Raw genomic sequence first — 20,372 nt, 5'->3', positions numbered from 1 at the left:
TGAGATTCCCTCTCACTCAAAACTAGCACCCTCAGGAGGAGAAGTTGCCTGCTGGAAATCCTATTTTCTGTTTTTTAAGTTAGTTCTTGGAAAAGGCTTATTAAGGTGATCTGATCTTGATTACAATTTATTTCCTTGTAGGCTTTTTCTTTTTAAATCCATTTTTGGTTGTTGTTATTTTAACTGGGACGCCACCAAGTTTCAACAACTGCAAAAGCTAAAAGAAGGTTGTTGCCCCACCTGCATTGTTAAACAGGGATCCTTGACTGGAGGCCGGGGCCAGATTACCCAATAAACCAGGTATGCACGGGCTTACTTGTATGTACTTACTAAACTGTAGTGAACAATTTCATCTGTTTTTCACCATATCTTTGATCAAAGGTGAAACCCTTGTGAAATTGTTCACTACAGCTTAGTAAATGAACACAAGTAAGCCTGTGTGTACTGCACTTACTGGTTAATCCGCCAGGAGCCCCTGGATGGGTGTGGGGGCAGGGAATCTATGGACCTCCTCAAACTCTAGGCCTAGTGCTGATGGTATGGGTACATGTGCATTTTTCTGGAAAGATAGCCCCTGACTTTTGTTTTTGAGTTAAGGAATCTGTGACCTAAATGGGTGAAGAACCACTTCATAGAGATGAGTCATATATCTGACGTATCATTGAAGCATCCAGCTACATAAAGGCCACTACATCTATTGACACTTGGTGTCTCTAGATTGGAAAAGAGGTGAAGGTGATCCAGTATGCCTAGTATATCTACATTTAAATGTGAATGCAAGCAAACACCCTTGGTCACTCAGGTAGCTGTATTAGTCTTATTTGGGTGATCTGGGCCTCTACTTTCCCAGACTGGATCTCAGTATAGACAGGGATGGGGTTAACACAGACAGCGCCTGGGCTCTGGGGTCAGACAGACTTGAGCTCCTGCCCTGACTTACCATTTATCAGCTGTGAGACATGTAACAGCTTCTTTAAACTTCAGTACCTTAATCTACAAAATTGGAACAAGAGGTCTTAACTCATTAGCATGAGGATGTCGTATTTGTTAACGGGAACCAGCTGCTTCTTTTGGTTCACGTTAGCAAGCTTGAGACCCTCCAAGCATCACATTGGTCCACAGTGACAGAGTGACGTGTCCACTGGCCTGGAGGTTTGTGCCAAGCAGTGCTCAACAGCCATCAGTGAAATTTCTCTGGAAAAGACCCGGTCTTCTAAGGGTGCCATCACAAGGCAGGCTTTTGACAGCAAAGAGTGAAGGACTAGTCTACTCAACTGTGAGCACAAAAATCATTCTTTCTACAAAGCAAAGGCACTACATCCATCAATGCCAGAACCTGCGTGTACAAGCAACTCTTCTCAGTCCTGTCTGTCGGGGTGGGTGGGGGGTGACGGGGAACCATCCTTGCTTAATTCCAAAATCTTTATTGCAGGAAGGCAAGGAGCGTTTGGGGAAATGTTCTGCTCAAGTGTTTTTCAGGAAGCAGAAACCCAGACCGGCCATTAACGTAACCTGCACACAGTTCATTGAGAAGGAAAAAAGACAGGAAAAGGATTTCCTGCTTTACAAGCAAATGAAGCAACTTAAAACCCCCTTGGATGTCATCAGCATACCTGGTATGAAAAACTATCTGAAATTTCTATATTAGGAACTTGTGTAATTATTAAGTCTTAAAAAGAATGACCATTTAAATGTTTATCCCCAAAGCGGCACTTGAGTTCAGCTATAGAATGTGGTAGGTTTGGCACTTTCACCTCATTTCCTCAGCAACACTCAGAAGCATCATTTTCCCGTCCTTCACCTCCAGTACGATATGGCGCCTCCACCACAAGCTATCTGCGCCTCTTCAGTCTCCCCACTTTTCAGCCCAGAACGAGGGGCAGCGAGAGTTGAACCTCCACGTAAGAGATAGAGGTCTTTGCATCAGGCATGCGTGGAGGGGTGCGGTGTTCAGGGTGTAGTCTAGAACCTGAGGTGAAATTTCAGGGCTTTGGTGGCCACTTTGGAAACTTCAGGTGTTGAGACAGCTCCAGAGCCTCCTCTTTGACCATCACAGCCATCGGCAGGCTAGGTGAGCTGTCTCCGGCCCTTTTGGTACACTGCAGCGGAGTGCTGTTTACCTCATTCCATGCCCGTTGCTAATGGGCATTAGTGCAGCCCCTATTAAGGAACGAGCCTGCCCTCTGAGGTGCCGCAGCTGCAGTGACTCAGCCGCAGTGAAGCCAGCTCATTTGCTTTGGCACCAACAGAGTTGTGGGCATCTCCAAGTCTCAGCACTTACTGGCAAATCCAATTTCCAAACCACAAAAACCATCTCTGGGCTCACGCTCGGGCATTAAGCTAGACATTTGACCACCACAGCACTCACGGCCCCAAATCCTCTCCCAGTGCACCTATCTGCCCAGCTGCTGTGACAATCCCCTGTACACCATGGGGGACCTTCGGGCTCCATTCCCGAGCTCACCTGTTCCCCATCTACTCACTGGGACTGTGACTCCATGTTCTTCACAACCTGGAAATGGAATACTGCTATTTTCGTTCCTCAAATTCAGAGCCCTGTTGACTCTCATGATACTTTTCTGACAACTCAGATCAAATCCTGTTCCAAAGAGTTATGAGAAACAATTCAAATTCTTAGGTTGTTATAGAATTTGTTTATATTTAATACTGTCTGGAGTAAATGGGCTAATGACTAATGTTTAAAAATCTATAGTCATTTAGGGATTTTTTTCCTTTTAACATTGGTTGGGGAAAAAGGGTTGGTCATGGAGCCCTGGTGGTATAGTGGTTAAGAGCTATGGCTGCTAACCAAAAGGTCAGCAGTTCAAATCCACTAGCTGCTCCTTGGAAACCCTATGGGGCAGGTCTACCCTGTCCTATAGGGTTGCTATGAGTTGGAATTGACTCAATGGCAACAGGTTTGGGTTTTTTTTTGTATTCTCCTTAAAACACACATTTTAAAAATTGTTTTCTTGGAATATTTTCCACAGGGTCACTAGATTTTGAACTTTTGAATAGCACAGGTTAACTGAATCATGTTCAATTTAAAAGTCCTGTACCCACACAATGCTCACTCTAGAACAATCTAAGCTAATGTGGCTACTATAAAGCTTCAAAAATTATTTTTTTAATTGAAGATACCTTTTCACCAACAAAATTTACAAGTTCCACTGTAACTTGAAGTTCAGCAGAGACGGACGTTTAGTGGTGTGTGTGTTTACCTTGTCTGTGTATATGAAATTATTTACTTAAAACCAAAAAGGTTTGGTTTTAGATAAAGTGAACGGAAACAATGGTGCTATCTCTGGAGCAGCCAGTTCAGATCCCAGCAGATTCTATTTAGCATTTCATCAATCCAAGACACTGGAGCGCTCTAATGCAGCATTGTGTACAATTATAAGTGAGAAGACCTAGTCCACTTCAGAATATCCTTGTTTCACGCTGCTTTTGCCCTTAAAAACGTAGAGTTGTCTGGCTTTTCTTGTGTGTAGGAATTTCAGTTTTTGTAATGAAGTCATGACCTTCCTCTACATGAACCCAATGCACACAGGAAATGACTGTGGGCCGGGAGACATCAGCTGAAGTCCTGGCCACCTAAGTGTTTCTCTACAAGCACTGTGAGCCCTTCTGCTTTCAAAAGTCATCACTATCCCCCAGATTTACTACAACCAACTTAGATTCTCTGGCAATGGGTTTCGATCTCACAGAGCTAAACTCCTAGTGGCGCTATAAGATGAAACACGTGAAGATTAGTTGGATGAAGGAAGCTTTTTAATCAAAGAACAAAGGGATGATGGGAAATTTCTTAACAGTAAAACAAACAAACAAAAAAATGTTGAAATGTCAAGATGCAGAATTGTGTTACATAACGTTCTGAAACCCTTATGGCCCTGCTGCTCATACCAGGGGGAAATGACAAATTTGTTCATAAAATTCTGACATCCTCATCAGAAAGTAGAAGTCTGAAGCAGACTTTCTACAACATCTATAAAACATAAAACAATCACAGCTCCTGGTTGATTATTTAATATATATTGGCAGGAAAATGACTTCACCAAATTTTAAAAAATTACACAGAAAAGATAATGAGTAACACTGAAAGTGCTCAACGCTGCGCCGGAAGGTGCTTGGATGTCAATTAACAGGAAAGCAACTTGGGGCCAAAAAACTTAGATGAATCATGGAACAACAAATGATGACAACGCAGGGGAAGCAAGTTCTTTTTTGCTTTATTTTCAACAGGTGTTTTCTGTTGGGCCCTCAATGATACTTACTATTCATTTCTAATTTTTTAGTACTTTCTATATAACAGCTGTGTTGAAACTTTTCTATTTCTTCAAGGCCCAGAGCACACCCCGGCCTTAGTCTCACCGTCTACTTTACTGAGATGCAGACGTTTGCTCCTATAATTTCCTTTTGCCTCAGAAACTCTATATTTGCAACTCTCTCCTTCACCCTAAAGCTCCCTTAGGCCCTTGATTCCAGTTCCTCTAGCAGCTTCTATGATTTTACCCCATCAGTATCCTTCTCATCTCTGAAATCTTCTGCCAACCAGCTCCTTACCTTGTTCTACAGTCAACATTAGTGCTCCGCTGACCAACTACTTCATAAAACCACCTCCCTGCCTCCTTCCTTATTCAGTCCACTTTTCAAAATTAGGTTCTACATACACTGCCTCACCTCAGCCTGTTGCTGTCTGGTTTCTGCCCTTGTGCACGTAATTGAAACGGCTGTAACTTGGGTCACCAGATCACCAAATCTAATGGTCCTTCTTGCTCCTCATCCTTCTGTTTATCTCTAGCATCTGCCATCATCTGCTCCCACGGCTTCCTTGACCCTGTATTTAGTATACCAAATACCAAGCTCAACTTGTTTTCACCCAAAGGATTTCCACATCTTGGCCTCCATTTCTTTAGTAGTAGTACTATTCTCCTTGAGTTTGGCTAGAAACTTTGGTCATTACCAACTCTTCTCCTAACAGGTAATGATTTTCCATTTCCCATCTAGTCTGCCTCCACGATGTGTCTTGGGCCTATCCTGTCTTCTCTATCCCCACACTGTCACCATCCTTCATACCTGTGGTTCCTCTCACTCAGACTACTGCAATAGTCTACTATCTGGGCTCCCATATTTCAGTCTCTCCCTCCATCTGTCCTGCACACAGCTGCTGAAGTCATCTTCCCAAAGGACAGTGGTTCCACACTTACTGCTGAATCAAGGTCATACCCATCCTGACACCGTGAACAAGGCCATTCATAGTTTAGAGTTAAAAAATATATTTTACCAAGACCTGAAATAAGCATGAACCTGCCCAGTATCTTCCTTAGTGTGCTCACTCAATCTCTCACGCATGCCCCCACTCTCACCCCGACATACATGATGGGAATTCGAGGCCTAGCTCAAATCTCATCTCCTCTATGAAGCTTCCCCAGAACCTCTCCAACCCAGAGCAACCTCTCCCTTTCCTGTGCTTCTTCAGGTCCCTGATCCTCTTTCTCCTAAGGAATGTATCAGCTGTAGTTCTACACTATCAACATGTGGAGGGCAGGGACCCATCTTTGCACCCCTCACAGCACCCAGGCAATCAATGACTGCTTTTTTAATTGACTCCCATTATAAACCAGCCAAGTCAAGTGCTACCAATAGAGAACAGAATTTATACTAAATTCATACTAACAGAATTTAGGATAATTTTACCAAGAAGGATTAGTTTCCTAATATGCCTGCTCGTATTCCTTGCTTATTGTGCTATTATTGGGCCTTAATATAGATGGAGAATGACTTCTGCCAAACTGCATAAAATGATGATCCATGAGCAGTCATTTCATAAATTAATTACTGGCTAAAATTTGAGTTCCTAAAAATCAGAAAAGGTAATTTATTAATCATTGTATTCCTATCTCCTAGCAGTGTCTGACATTGAGTAGATTTTTGATAAATATTTGCTGAATTGAAAAGACTTCAAGCCCAGAAACAATGCCATAGGAAAAACCACCTGAATTCTTTCATGTCTTCAAAAACAGTAACACAGATGCTGGCAACACACTGATTAAAAGCAATGATCAGAGACAAAGACACTTGGTAGACTGGGAAGCAAGGACTACCGTATTGGTTGTAGTCACAAAAGAGAAATTAATGTGGAGACCATGGATAGACTTTTTAATTTAACTAAAAACATTTTTCAACCAACAAGACCTTATGAGATTAACTCTGAGTATCGTTATAGCTTTTACATAGATTTATTCAGTGTGATAAGTTGAAGCATGTAAAACTTCAAAAATATAGAAGTACTAAGAAATTACATATCCAGCTTAAGGTTTTGCTGTGAGATGACTGATATAACTAACCGTAAGTTCTTATTTCACTATGGAAACTTCTGAAATTTTGTCTTAAATATGGCTTAATACAGATGTGCTTTTTCTCCCTCTCAGATAGCCATGGATATATTGACCCCTCTCTGAGACCCATCTGGGATTTGGCTTTTCTTGGCAGCTCTTACGTGATGTGGGAAAAGACAACTCAGATTTTGTACTACTATATGGTACAACTCCGTAGCGTGAAGCAGTGGGTAAGAACCATTGAAGATTTGACTTGTGCCTCAAGAATGCAACCCAGGCTGTGTTCTCGGAATTTCCTACTTGCGTTGTGAGATGTTTAAGTGCATTTCATTCATTTGGCAAGTGCCTGAGTGCTACTATGGACCAGGTATTTTTTTAGGGACTGAGGCTATAGCAGTGAGCAAAATCACAATGTTGATGCCCTCACTGAGATTAATTCAATAAATAAGTAAACACGAATGAAATGGTGGTCAGTGCTATGGAGAAAAATAAAGTAGAAAAAGGGTATGGGAAGAGTTACTATTTATATAGTCATCAAGGAAGGCCCCTCTAACTTGGGCAGAGATGATGCTGGAGCAGAGAAGTGAAGGGTGAGCCACGCTGCCGCAGAAGAGAATTTTAGGCAGGGGGACTGTGAGTGCACAACTGTGGAGGCAGGGCTGTGGCCAATGGTCAAGGAAATAGCAATGAGGCTCATGTGGCTGAATGGAGTGAGCAAGGGGAATGTGCCAGGAGGTGCCGTCTGACAGATGGCCAGTGGAGGGGCCAGGTCATGGAAGGCCCTGTAGGCCATTCATTCTATGAACGTGGTTTTACTCTGAGACAGGGACCCTGAGAAGGTTTTGAGCAAAGAAGTGAGGTGCTCTGAATTACGATAGGATCATTCTGGCTGCTATGTGGAGAAAAGACCACAGGGAGACAAGGACGGGTAGGGTCAAGGAGATAGGATCATTCTGGCTGCTATGTGGAGGACAGACCACAGGGAGACAAGGAAGGGTAGGGTCAGGGAGATAGGATCATTCTGGCTGCTATGTGGAGGACAGACCACAGGGAGACAAGGAAGGGTAGGGTCAGGGAGACCAGTAAAGTAGTGCAATCATCTAGGTGAGACACGGTGGTGGCTCGGACCAGGGTGGTAGCAGTGGAGGTGGGAGGGAGTCTTTGGATTCTGGATGTATCTGAAGGTAGAACAACAGTATCTTCTGATGGGTTGCAAAGGTTATTAGAGAATGAGAAGAGTCAAGGATGAGTCTTAGGATTTTGGCGTAAATAACTGGAAAGTTGGAGTTTTCATTTACTGACTTGGAGAAGACTGAGGGAAGAACAGGTTTGGAGGGAAATCAGCCTGACTTGGCATCTGCTATGTTTTATAAACAAGTAGAGCATTTGTGTAGTCACCTGGACATAAGAGTCTGAAGTTCAGGGGCGAGATCTGGGCTGCAGTCATCACCAAAGAGATGGAATTTAAAGCTTCAAGGCTGGATTAGTGTCAATAGAGAAAAGATGTTATCTGAGTATTGAGTCCTAGAACACTTCTCACTTTAGAGGCTGAAGATACAGAAAAAGTGTCTCAAGGATGAGAACTGACAGTATCAAATGCTCCCAGGAAGTCTAGTTAAGATGCGGACTGAGGATTTACTACTTGATTTAGCATTTGGAAGCCACTGGAGACCTTACCAAGGGTGTTTCACTGGCCCAGTGGGGGCAAAAGCCTGATTGGAGCATTTGGAAGCCACTGGAGACCTTACCAAGGGTGTTTCACTGGCCCAGTGGGGGCAAAAGCCTGATTGGAGTAGGTTCAGGGGAGGACAGGAGGGGAGGAATGGACACTCCATCTTTCAAGGAATTTAGCTATAAAAGAGGGTTAAAGAAAAGGGAATGAACACTAGCTGGAGGATGGGTGGGTGTGTGGTTTAGAGTTTTGTTTTCTGTTGTAGTTTTAAGTTGGGAGATTTACGTGTTGATGAAAAAGATCCAGTTGAGAGGAGCAAGGTAGAAATTTCAGGGAAGAAAAGGAAGAACTGTTGGAGTTAATGTCTTTGTATAGGCAAGGGAGAAAAAGGTCAATCCAGGAGTCGACCGTAAGGAGCATGGAGTAAAACTGAGAGCTCACCTGGAGGGAGACAGCTGTGGCCCAGATGCTGGCAGGAGGGCAGATGTCATGGTGGGAGCTTTTGGAAGTTCTAGTCTGCTTCTGTCTTCTCAGTGAAAGAGGAAGCAGTCATCTGCTGAGTGAGGACAGCTGCCTCTCTCCCCCATCTACCAAGACACCCGTATCCTCAACCAGAGTTTTTACTTAACTGAGAAGTTCAAAATCATAGTTAGGGGGAAAGTGTGTTTACAGTACAGAAAATGGTGCCAAGATAATTTAGAACTAATCGAAATGAATGAAAGGGCAACTCAATAGGAACAGAGCAACTCACTGAGGTAACAGAGAAAATTAGGACTGTTTTAATGTCTCTGTTTCTGTTCCTTCTGCAGTTGTATACGACATACTACCAAACTGACTACCAGGACACACTAGGGTACAAAATTAGCAACCCCATTCCTCTCATTCTAGCCAGTCTGATTGGTCCATCATCTGCCCTTTAATTCCCTCAACCACTGTCTCCATGTTTCCTACCAGGAGGAAAGTGGGGACACACTTGCATTTGTTGTCGTTGTTAGGTGCCATCAAGTCAGTTCTGACTCGTAGCGAGCCTATGTACAATAGAACAAAACACTGCCTGGTCCTGCGCCATTCTTACAATTGTTGTTACGCTTGAGCCCACTGCTGCAGCCACTGTGTCAATCCATCTTGCTGAGGGTCTTCCTCTTTTCCGCCGACCCTCTATTTGTAGAGTTAAGAAAAAAGAAATGCAGAGGGAGAGGAACTGTCACTGAGTTAAGAGTTTTAGATTCTTTATAATCTGTGGAGCTCACATGAGTAATAACTGAATCTGCCACTCGCTGGGTCACCCAAGGCAAACTCCTTCATCTCTTAGAGCCTATTACATGGGAACTAACAAACGTACCTTAAAGACTTATGATAAAAGAGAGAACACTGAAGTTGTCACGGATTTCATTTTACTTGGATCCACAATCAACACCCATGGAAGCAGCAGTCAGGAAATCACACCACGTAATGCACTGGGCAAATCTGCCGCAAAAGACCTCCTTAAAGCTTTAAAAAACAAAGATGTCACTTCGAGGACTAAGGTGTACCTGACCCAAGCCATGGTATTTTCAATTGCCTCATACGCATGCAAAAGCTGAATGATGAATAAGGAAGACCGAAGAATTGATGCCTTTGAATTCCAGTGTTGGCAAAGAATATTGAATATACCATGGAGTGCCACAAGAACAAACAAATACGTCTTGGAAGAAGTACGGCCAGAGTGCTCCTTAGAAGCAAGGATGGTGAGACTGCGTCTCACGTACTCTGGACATTGTATCAGGAGAAGGACATCATGCTTAGTAAAGCAGCGGTCAGCTAACGAGCAGACGACCTTCGATGAGATGGATTCACACAATGGCTGCAACACCAGGCTCAAACACGGCAACGACTGTGAGAACGGCACAGGGCGGGGCGGTGTTCGCTCTGCTGTGCACGGGGTCAGCGCGAGTCAGAGCTGGCTCAACGGCACCTGACAACAACAACAACAACAACAAACTTATTGAAGTCCCCCAAACTAACACACACCTAAATTGCTGGAGCAATCAGGAAATTTGGTTTCAAGATGCATTTCAGCTTAAAGTTCTCTCAAAGAAAAAAAAAAAAAAAAGCATGCACATATCCAGGTAGATTTTCAAACTCTGCTATTCTGTGGCCACTGAGAATTTCCCATGATCCTTCAGCAAAGGAACCAGCACAAGAAACAGTGAACAATTTCTAAAAAGTCATCTAGCTGAGAAGGCCTAAGTACTGTTCTGGGCAACTAGACACATGACGACAGGGTGGGTACAGCCAGGACAGCACAAAAGCAAGTAACTGAGGTGCCCTGCCACCCACAGCACTTCAGAAAAGTGGGTGCTTCTGGTGTTTCCAGAAACTGTCTGGGTAGGAGTTACCACCCTTATACTCAGGATGAAATTCACCCTTTAGTGCAACTGTGTAAGGAAATGCAGGCTTATCAGTGCACATCCCCAAGTGAACAAGGCCTGAGAGAAGATGGGGCTAAGATAGGAAGGATTCAAATGCAAACATAAAATAGGACCCATCTTACTGGCACCATTATTTCTTTAGGACTGAAGGACAGATATCATTCCCAATACCAAGAGGACTAAGCCAAGGGCAGGGGAGATGTCTGCTGCCCAGGGAAGAAAACTGGAGGAGGTCTTCTCCTACACATATTAGCCCTTAATATGAACTGAGCAAAAGTAAGACAGCATTGTTACAACAGACTGAACAACCTAACCTGCAGCAGTCACCACCCATCAGCTCATGTCCTCGCCCCAACACAGTCCTGTTAGCCAAAGACACATTACAGAAACCATCTTATCAACCGTGTCTGTTCTGCTTAGAGAAGAAATCTGCTCCCGAGAGCTAATATTAATCACTCACGTCTGCCTGCTCTCTACCAGAACCAATCCAGTTCTGCAAAGATCACTCTCTCCTTTTTGGTCACGAGTAAGTAAAAAGGAACAAACAAAAACCTTCCAGTCTGTCTCCAGGAAGATTAAAGTGCTGAGTTACTAGGAAATGTAACAATATGTCACCATCAATTTGGACTGTAAGGATCTGACTTTTGTGTCAAATGATTTGATTATTTCCTAATAATATTAAAAATAACCGTTGGCAGACTTCTTGACAGAGCTTATCTGGTGAAGGCAGCCCCATCCTGGAGCACTTGCCAAGCTGGGATGTGTCATGTCCCCTCCGGCAGTTCCTTAATAAGCCGTGCTTTTTGGTTTGGTTTAAAGGTGCTTCCTTGAACAATCTCTGAAGTCTTACAGAAATGTAAGGGTGTATTTCCAGGACTTGACTGAGGACGTGGCACAGGTTTTCTAAGCTCTCTACTGATGCACACTTCTGTATAAAACACTCTCTTTGTGTTTTTAGCTGGAGAGTTGGTCAAATGGAGCTGGAGTCCGTTGTGTTTCAAGCCTTCCCCTTTTTTGCCTAAAATCTGGAGACTGCTGTGTTTCCTTCAGGAATGCTCTTTTCAAAGCAGAATAAGAAGGCGTTGCCCTGAGAAACACACTTATAAGTTTATACGTAAGACGAATTTTTTAAATTATAAAAATACATGGCATAGAAGAGTCAGGGCTTGAGAAACGGTACACAGAGCACGAAAGTCTGAGACAAAAATCATACAACACAGCACCAGCTGGTGTGGAACACGCTGGGATAACCATTTCCTTCCAGGGTATAGAGTCACCAAATGAGGGCCAAAACCAACACCAAACACATTGCCATCGAGTTGATTCCGACTCATAGTGACCTATAGGACAGAGTAGAGCTGCCCCACAGGGCTTCCAAGGAGCACCTGGTGGATCTGAACTGCCCACCTTTTGGTTAGCAGCCAAGCTCTTAACCACTGTGCCACCAGGGCTCCAATGAGGGTCAAACAAGGCTAAAAACACTCCCAAAACAACAACGCCAGAACAACAGGAGCCACCAGAAACCATCCCCTTATAAAAAGACAAATGGCTTGTACTCAGCTGCTAACCGGAAGGTTGGCAGTTCAAATCCACCCAGTGGCTCTGGGTACAAAAGGTCTGGTGATCGAATTCCATAAGGTCACAGCCATTGAAAACCTTTTGGAGTGCACTCTACTCTGAAACACATGGAGTCACTGTGAGTCGGAATTGACTGGACAACGGGTTTGGTTGGGTTTTTTTAATGCAAGAGACATGAAATTTCTCTCTCATGAGTTCTCTGACTTTGCAGCTTGTGCCTCAGACGTTCACTTTGAACATTCACAGGTGTATTGCCAGGCAGGAGTGAACCCTCCCCAACAATGCAGAGAAAACACCACGGCAACAGTCTGTGTCTGGTTTATCCAGGCAATCTTACATCTTTCTCCCTCCAACACTCTCCCCACCTGCTGGAAATCTCCTGGCTTGTGAAAACCTCCATCAGCATAGGCAAAGGGAAGACAAAACTTAGTATCGAGTCCTTTTTGTTTTTCCATATTCTTTAGCAGTCCTAATAGAAATCTGGCAGACTGAAATTATAATCCAAATTGAGGTTTAAAATTTTTTTTCCTCCTCCATTTTTCACTAGCAAAACATCCTTGCCAAAAAAAGTAGGAAGTGTCAAAAAGAAAATAAGGAAAAGAGGAAATTGGTTTACTCACGAGTAAAACTGATAGAAATCAAAGAATAAAAGAGATGAAGCAGATTACCCACCTATAAACAGCCAATGCCCTGGTTTTAGCAGCAGCGTGGTGCCAGCTGGAAGAACGCAGGCCTTGAACAACGCAAATAACAGGAGCTTTCTGTTTGCCAACCACTCCCCGTCCCACCCTCAGGTATTTCTAGAAGTGCTGCTATGCCTATTTTTTTTTTTTTACTGTAAAAACATCAGCATAGCTCACTTACAAAAATACCTCATGGGGGGAGGAGTGGTTGGTAAACAAGTGTAGAAAGTGTGTATTATTTGCATAAAAATAGAACTGGGACTGAATCCCCTTGTTACTAGCTGTGACCTCTAGTTACCTGCCCTGTAAGCCAGGCTCATAACACACGCTATTGTAAGAGTCAGGAGAACTACATGATGCCTAGGCATGAAGCGCCTGTGCAGAACCTGGACCACAGCAGTTATTCTAGAAATGCTGGCTGCCCTTCCCCTTGTCTTACTGCCTGGTGTATCAGGGCGAACATAGGAGCCCGAGGTACAGAGACAGTATCTAGGTTCCTAAGGCTGTTAAGATTCTCTGGGTCCCTAGAAACCAAAACCTATCAATATTAGAGAGAAAAGGTGATACAAAGACATGCAGCTGGACTTCCATATAACGCAGAGACAGAACAAAAATAAGAATCCATGACTCTGGCTCCTGCCAAAGGAAACAGCTGGAAGCTAAGAGTCAGGAGGAGACTCAGGGCACCCATTTATACAGCACAGCCCTCCAAGTTCTGAGCTAATACAAACCCACCCTGTTTGTTACACTAACTCTTTTTTCCTTCCTCTAGAAAACTCAGGAGGATGCAATTGATTTTGATTATACGGTTCTACTTCACGAATTCCCAACACAGGTAAAACACAAGCTTGGGCGCAGGACTGTTGTTATCAGAAGTTTCTGCAGACTGTAATATTCTGTACCTCTTATTTCCTAGGAAATCGTTCCCTGTGACATTCACCTGGTCTGGTACCCTGGCAAACCCCTGAAAGTGAAGTACCACTGCCAAGAGCTACAGACACCGGAAGAAGCCTCCGGAACTGGAGAAGGATCTGCAGCTGCACCGACAGACTTCAAGAATTTCTGAAAAGGAAAAAAGAGCTGCTTATATGAAATTCTCAACTGAGTGACCGTACAATATAGCCTAAATCATTATTCTAGTAAAATCGCTAAGGCATAAGGCATCTGAGTAATTTGGGAAAGCCTTTCTTTCTGATTATAAGCAAATTCTCAAAAATTAAATGATGTTGGGTTTTTTGTTTTTTAATCGCTTTGGTTTTTAACTCTGCGACCACGTGCATACTAAGCCCTGTTCAGAGTTGTAGAGTCACCCAGAAAGTTCCTCAGAGCTTTAGCCCTAAAATATAAAACTAGGTCAATTAGTAAATGCTGCAGCTGGGTCAACGGTACTTTTTCTAAAGCTGGTCTCCTCTCTAAATCTGCATCTCTCCTTATTTTGATCACGTTGTACCAACTGTTTTACTTGTTAAACTGCCTCTTCCTGGATGTAAATAAAGACATTTTCAATGAAAGCGAACTGTAGGGGAAAATATTAACTGTTCAAAAAGAATTTTACTGTTTTTTATGATTTCAAGCAAGGATTCCTTTTTAACTTGGTGCCTACTTTTAAATAAATGTTTACATTTCTAAATGATCTGTAAAGATCTGTATATACAGACAATATCTGTGCTAAACTGAAATTAAGTAAAATCTTAATATTGCTTAATTTAAATTTTACAAATAGAAATTATACACAATGTCGCATCAAATAAAGCTGTATCTATGAACATGTATGAAATGGAACAAAGATGTAATTGAGAGAATATAAAATATTTACAATTTTCATTTCTAAGTACAACATTGGACCCAGTGTTGGCCTGAGTAATTTCCAGGAGCAAACACAATATGTACCATAATCAAATTCAGTGAAGTACCTCCCCAGGGCAGGAAAAACATCCAGGAAATGTTGCCATCATTTCCTTCTCAAAATTAATATTATTTATTGGAACACATGAGTGTCTAAAAACCTTTTGCCAGGTTCCTTAGCCAATAATTGGTAAGAAAGCATCAGCTTTAAAATATACCAAAATATTATTTTTAAGTCTGTACTGATAGAAAATTAGAAAGGTTACTACTAAAAAAGGTTTTAAAGACACGCACTCTGACAAGATGGACGGTAACGTTACTTTTCAGCAAATCTAGTTCATAATCTTTTCTCTATTTAACACCCCAACCCTCTGCATTCCTCTTCCCAATACCCACTTGATTTAAAGAGCCGCCAACTCTGCAGCAGTTAACAAACACAAAACGAGAGTATTCTGAAGGAATATTACACCTCAGTGATAATGCAGAAAAAATGCTCTTTTACTAAAATATCAAAGAAACAATCGAGAAAGATTAAATCATGGCACAATCAAGTGGTAAATTCCTCTAACTGAAGTTCCCTAAACCGTCTTCAGTGAAGACACCAAGAGCATCTCAGTGGCACACTAAGTCCTGTGATTGTCACTGAACCTTGCAGGACCACTTCCGGGGTGGCACACTAAGTCCTACGATTGTCACTGAACCTTGCAGGACCGCTTCCGGGGTGGCACACTAAGTCCTGCGATTGTCACTGAACCTTGCAGGACCACTCCCAGGGGTGACAAACTAAGTCCTGCGATTGTCACTGAACCTTGCAGGACCACTCCCAGGGGTGACACACTAAGTCCTGCGATTGTCACTGAACCTTGCAGGACCACTCCCAGGGGCGACACACTAAGTCCTACGATTGTCACTGAACCTCGCAGGACCACTTCCGGGGTGGCACACTAAGTCCTATGATTGTCACTGAACCTCGCAGGACCGCTTCCGGGGTGGCACACTAAGTCCTACGATTGTCACTGAACCTCGCAGGACCGCTTCCGGGGTGGCACACTAAGTCCTGCGATTGTCACTGAACCTTGCAAGACCACTCCCAGGGGTGACACACTAAGTCCTGCGATTGTCACTGAACCTTGCAAGACCACTCCCAGGGGTGACACACTAAGTCCTGCGATTGTCACTGAACCTCGCAGGACCACTTCGGGGTGGCACACTAAGTCCTGCGATTGTCACTGAACCTCGCAGGACCACTTCCGGGGTGGCACACTAAGTCCTACGATTGTCACTGAACCTCGCAGGACCACTTCCGGGGTGGCACACTAAGTCCTACGATTGTCACTGAACCTCGCAGGACCGCTTCCGGGGTGGCACACTAAGTCCTGCGATTGTCACTGAACCTTGCAGGACCACTCCCAGGGGTGACACACTAAGTCCTGCGATTGTCACTGAACCTTGCAGGACCACTCCCAGGGGTGACACACTAAGTCCTGCGATTGTCACTGAACCTTGCAGGACCACTCCCAGGGGTGACACACTAAGTCCTGCGATTGTCACTGAACCTTGCAGGACCACTTCGGGGTGGCACAGTAAGTCCTGCGATTGTCACTGAACCTTGCAGGACTACTCCCAGGGCTGGAAGCAGCCCCTACCTGGTGTTTCGGCTTTCTGGCGTCTCAGCTTCCTCAGAGTCCTCATACAGCATTTTTAAGAAGTGAGATTAGACCCACGAAACCAGGGAAGAACTCTAAGGTAACCCTTTAACATCTTTATTCCAGTCAAAGAGACTATGAACGGGAATTCTAAACAGACAACATACAAATGCAATTTCCTATTTTATAAGTTTACAAAAGCCACAGAAGTTAAACCAACTATAATTTCTTAATAACATCGCCGTTAGAATATGTTTTAGCATAAACTCTAAAACTGCTGACTTGAGTTCGCTAACACTGGTTTAACTAGCTAACAACAGAGAAGAGCTGCCTCATCTGCCTTGACATGGAAGAAAAACCTCTAAGTTTCCTAAGCCCTCTCTTCATGAAATCTAAAGTTCTTCTAAATCACCTTGAGCCGCTGACATACAGTATCACTTCACTGTCTTATTTCTCAACAACTTTCAGAATTTAAAGACATACAGAACAATACCAGGGCTTCTGTCTGTATTACATTTGATCCTACTCAGAATTTCATCTTTCTTTACCTGAATTATGAATTGTTAGACGTCAAGCAAGTTCTTTTGAAAGTCAGTTGGAAGGTTCTGTATTTGGCACTTGATCGATGTTCTCATGACACAAGTTTATTATGGCAATTTCTCTCAGCTTAGCATATTCTAGGACCTATTCTGTGACCTTTCCTAGCTTAGAAGGTTGCTTGGCACGTATCTGAATGGATAAATTAATGTTCATAAACATCTTCTCTGAACACAACTATTTCAGGGATGCGTTCTCATGTTATGTATTTGAAGATAACTTTAAGCAACAATCAAAGCTCTAATTCAATCATGTATAGTTTTAGCAACGCAAACAGCTGTCTTCCACAAAGGGACATGCCCCCAACATGTCACAATTTTCTCCTGTGGCTGCTAACTTTCTCTTTTGGCATCAATTTTAAGACTCGTTCACACGTCAGAGTTCAGAATGATTAAATTTTAGTGATTTTACAACTACGCAATCTAAAAGTGAGCAGGAAGGGGAGGAATTAGAGTCATGTTTTTTAAAATGAAGTATTTTTTTTAAAGGTAAAGTTATCAAGCTAAGAACCCCAAAGCCCAAAACTAACATCACACAAAAGAACATTAATATGACCCATCTGGGTTTTTACTTTCCGTTTTGTATCTTGGGCCTAAGTTCGGGCGATACTGAGGTGGTCTTTCACCTTGCCTGCATACTGGAACAGCCTGAAAGCTTTAAGGAGTCCCAGTGCTGGGTCCCCTCCTTTGAGTGACAGAATCAGAGTACCTGGAGGCAGCCTGCTGTGTCTGTTCAGGGCTCCCCAGCTGGTTTTTCAAGTGCAGCGAGGGTTGGGAACCAGTGTGATACTGACTGGTGCTGCTGCCGTGACCCAACGCGTCTTTAAATCAGCCAACAATTAGCCTTCGCAACAGCGGTATAAATACCCCATTTACACACTTCTCCTTGCTACAGATGCTAGTTGGCACGTGGTCTTTACCAACTGAAAACGAGTCAGCGAGAGCTGTGGGTCCTAGTCCTGGAGCTGTGCCCCCGTGGCCCTATTCCAACTACTCCCGACAGCTGGGCCTGTGTCGCCACCGTCAAGATGCTACTGTTGGATCAAATGTCTTGGATCTTCTCAGACACTGTAATTTTATAGCTAGAATGTCTAACAATTCAAAAACACATCCAAATTTGTCCATCTTAGTTTTAACATTTCTGACTCTTCAAAACAGCCCGAGGAACTGAGCTAAGTTCTATGAAGGTATTTCTTCATCGCGAACGACATTCAAAGTCACTGGGAATGGCACAAGATGTGGCTAAAATGCCAAAGCAACGGCATTTGTCAGGATTGATGCTATTATAGCAACAGACATTTCACAGGGGAAATGCACTGGTTTGATGAATAACCGTAACTGAGGTTTCCATTTGAAAACTTAACAAGCTGTGTGGTCTTAGATAAGTTACTTACCCTCTCTGTGCCTTCACTTCCTTGACTGCAAAATGGACACAATAATAGTAATTACTTTCTCGGGGTTGTGAGAACTAAATTAGATAACACATTTAAAGCATTTAAGACAATGCCTTGAAAAACAAACAAACTCACTGCCTTTGAGCCGATTCCAACTAACAACTACCCCATAGGACAGAGTAGAACTGCCCCATAGGGTTTCCAGTGAGCGCTTGGTGGATATGAACTGCCGACCTTTTGGTTAGCAGCCAAGCAGCCTTGAAAACAAGTGATTAATTTTTTTTCTAGAAACGTTAAACTATAAAGCCAAATCTATAAATCAAAAAACCAAAGGCATTTAAATTTAAAGTCAGTTATTTTATTTCCATTATCCACTAAGGGGAAAGGCTAGGATATGTCTGTGTAATCAGATACTCTTTGGATGAGGCAATTCCAGACAATATGGTAGAGCTGCCTGGGAAAGCCCAACTTATTCTGGAGACAAAACCTTAACATTTGTTCTTTCACAACCTCAATGAATACAATACTACAAATTCAACTAACATCTACAAGAAATGAAACTGCTGGGCAGCAACTCTGTAAAAACATATTTTATTATTTAGGGCTACAGAAACACTAGAAATGAATATAGACAAGGATATCCTACGCGAGGGTCTGTCTCTCACTTCACAGAAGGCAGCAAGGGTGTGACCTTACACTCCTAGAAGCTGAAGCAGCTACAAGTGAATTACAGAAGCCAAAAATTTAAGCAACCAGCCACATACAAGACAGCTAAAAGTGTAGCCAGTGCTTCAATACCTCAACGAAGAATTTGAAAAACGCTGTATAATAAGATCCTACAGAATTCACTCTTAAACAAAAAAAGCCAGTCCACTCAAAGTTGACGCTCCTCCCCCGGACACCCTTTCAACTCAGAACTGACGTCACTCCTGAAGTTGACCCTTCAGCCGAAGACTAAAAATAAAACCCATTTCCGCTGAGTCCATTCCGACTTACACTGACCCTACAGGACAGGGTAGACTGCGCCATAAGGTTTCCAGGGAATGGCTGGCGGATTTGAACTGCCGACATTTTGGTTAGCAGCTGTAGCTCTTAGCCACTGCGCCACCAGAGCTCCTCAGCCAAAGATCAGACAGGTCTATAAAGCAAACAATAACACACTTGAGGAACATGCTTCCCAGTTCAACCATGTATGTGAGACCAAATGGGCAACACCTGCCCAAAACCAAAGACGAGAAGGAAGGAAGGGCCAGGAAAGCTGGACAAAGGGGCACGGAGAACCCAGGGAGGAAAGGGGAAGGGGAGGGTGCTGACACATCGCGGGGATTACAACCAATGCCATGAAACAACTTGTGTATAAACTGCTGAATGAGAAACTAATTTGCTCTGCAAACCTTCATGTAAAGCACGGTTAAGAAAAAAAAAAAACAACAACACGTGACCCTCCAAAAAGTATCATGATATATGTAATTTACTGTCAAGTGCTCAGCAAAATAATAATTTTTAAAAATTAAAAAAATACATAATGGCATGAGACAGATAAATGGATAGATAAAGCAAATGTGGGAAAACACTACTGTGACAGGATAAATTATTTAAAAACTTGCTGTTTTCATTAATTAGATGGAAGGCATATGGACAGTCTTTGTGCTATTTTTTCAGCTTCTCTGTATGTTGAAAATTCCTGATAAAAATGTGGAAGTCTACGCACACATTCTAAGCTTAGAAGGATAACCAAAATTAGTCTCTTCCTCCCTTAAATAAATACATTTCAGAAATCATCGTATCTTATATTTTTCAATAAACTATAAAACGTATCAATAGAGCTGTCTCTGAACACACCAGGAAGGCGTGTATAACTTCTTGTGTTGGCAGCCTGAATCCATCCTGCCGGAATCTGTCCAAGTATCTCAGCCTTGCAGATTCAAAGTTTGATAGTCAAAACTCAAAGTGAGGAAAGTCAGTTCTTGGCTTTTCCTTTTTTCACTGGAAGCTGACCTGTAGCTTCCAAATACCTATTAATCAGATCTTCCTGGGTAGACGGTAAACACGGCTGATATCTGCTGTACTCCATTGTATATTCTCCTTTCCCCTAGAAGTCAGAAAAACAAAAAAGCAAGTTTGTTTTGTTTTTTACAATTACCAAGTCAAGCAAAGACAGGATTTCACAACGTGATCCCTCTGCAGGGTGGTGTGTGAAGAGTACTAC

At 43.0% G+C, this 20,372-nt stretch overlaps 2 protein-coding genes across 3 annotated transcripts in view; one reads left to right on the top strand and one right to left on the bottom strand.

The window, feature by feature from the left end:
- RARRES1 (retinoic acid receptor responder 1) overlaps positions 1-14,298 on the top strand; it is a 35,919-nt gene extending 21,621 nt beyond the window's left edge. Inside the window, exons 3-6 of the mRNA XM_064275651.1 lie at positions 1,433-1,616; positions 6,432-6,568; positions 13,455-13,517; positions 13,599-14,298. Coding sequence (XP_064131721.1) covers positions 1,433-1,616; positions 6,432-6,568; positions 13,455-13,517; positions 13,599-13,748 — 534 coding nt within the window. The 3' untranslated portion in view covers positions 13,749-14,298. The remainder of the gene's footprint in view (positions 1-1,432; positions 1,617-6,431; positions 6,569-13,454; positions 13,518-13,598) is intronic.
- A 219-nt stretch (positions 14,299-14,517) lies between these two features.
- The window catches only part of GFM1 (G elongation factor mitochondrial 1), a 50,701-nt gene continuing 44,846 nt past the window's right edge, over positions 14,518-20,372 (bottom strand). For both annotated transcript variants that reach the window (XM_064275644.1, XM_064275646.1), the window contains one exon: positions 14,518-20,255. In XM_064275644.1, the coding sequence (XP_064131714.1) occupies positions 20,124-20,255 (132 nt within the window). In that variant the 3' untranslated portion in view covers positions 14,518-20,123. The remainder of the gene's footprint in view (positions 20,256-20,372) is intronic.

Source organism: Loxodonta africana, chromosome 23 (genome assembly GCF_030014295.1).
Source record: "Loxodonta africana isolate mLoxAfr1 chromosome 23, mLoxAfr1.hap2, whole genome shotgun sequence".
Lineage (NCBI taxonomy): Eukaryota > Metazoa > Chordata > Mammalia > Proboscidea > Elephantidae > Loxodonta > Loxodonta africana.
The sequence above is the reverse complement of the archived record's forward strand: the minus strand, read 5'-3'. Positions and strand labels throughout refer to the sequence as shown.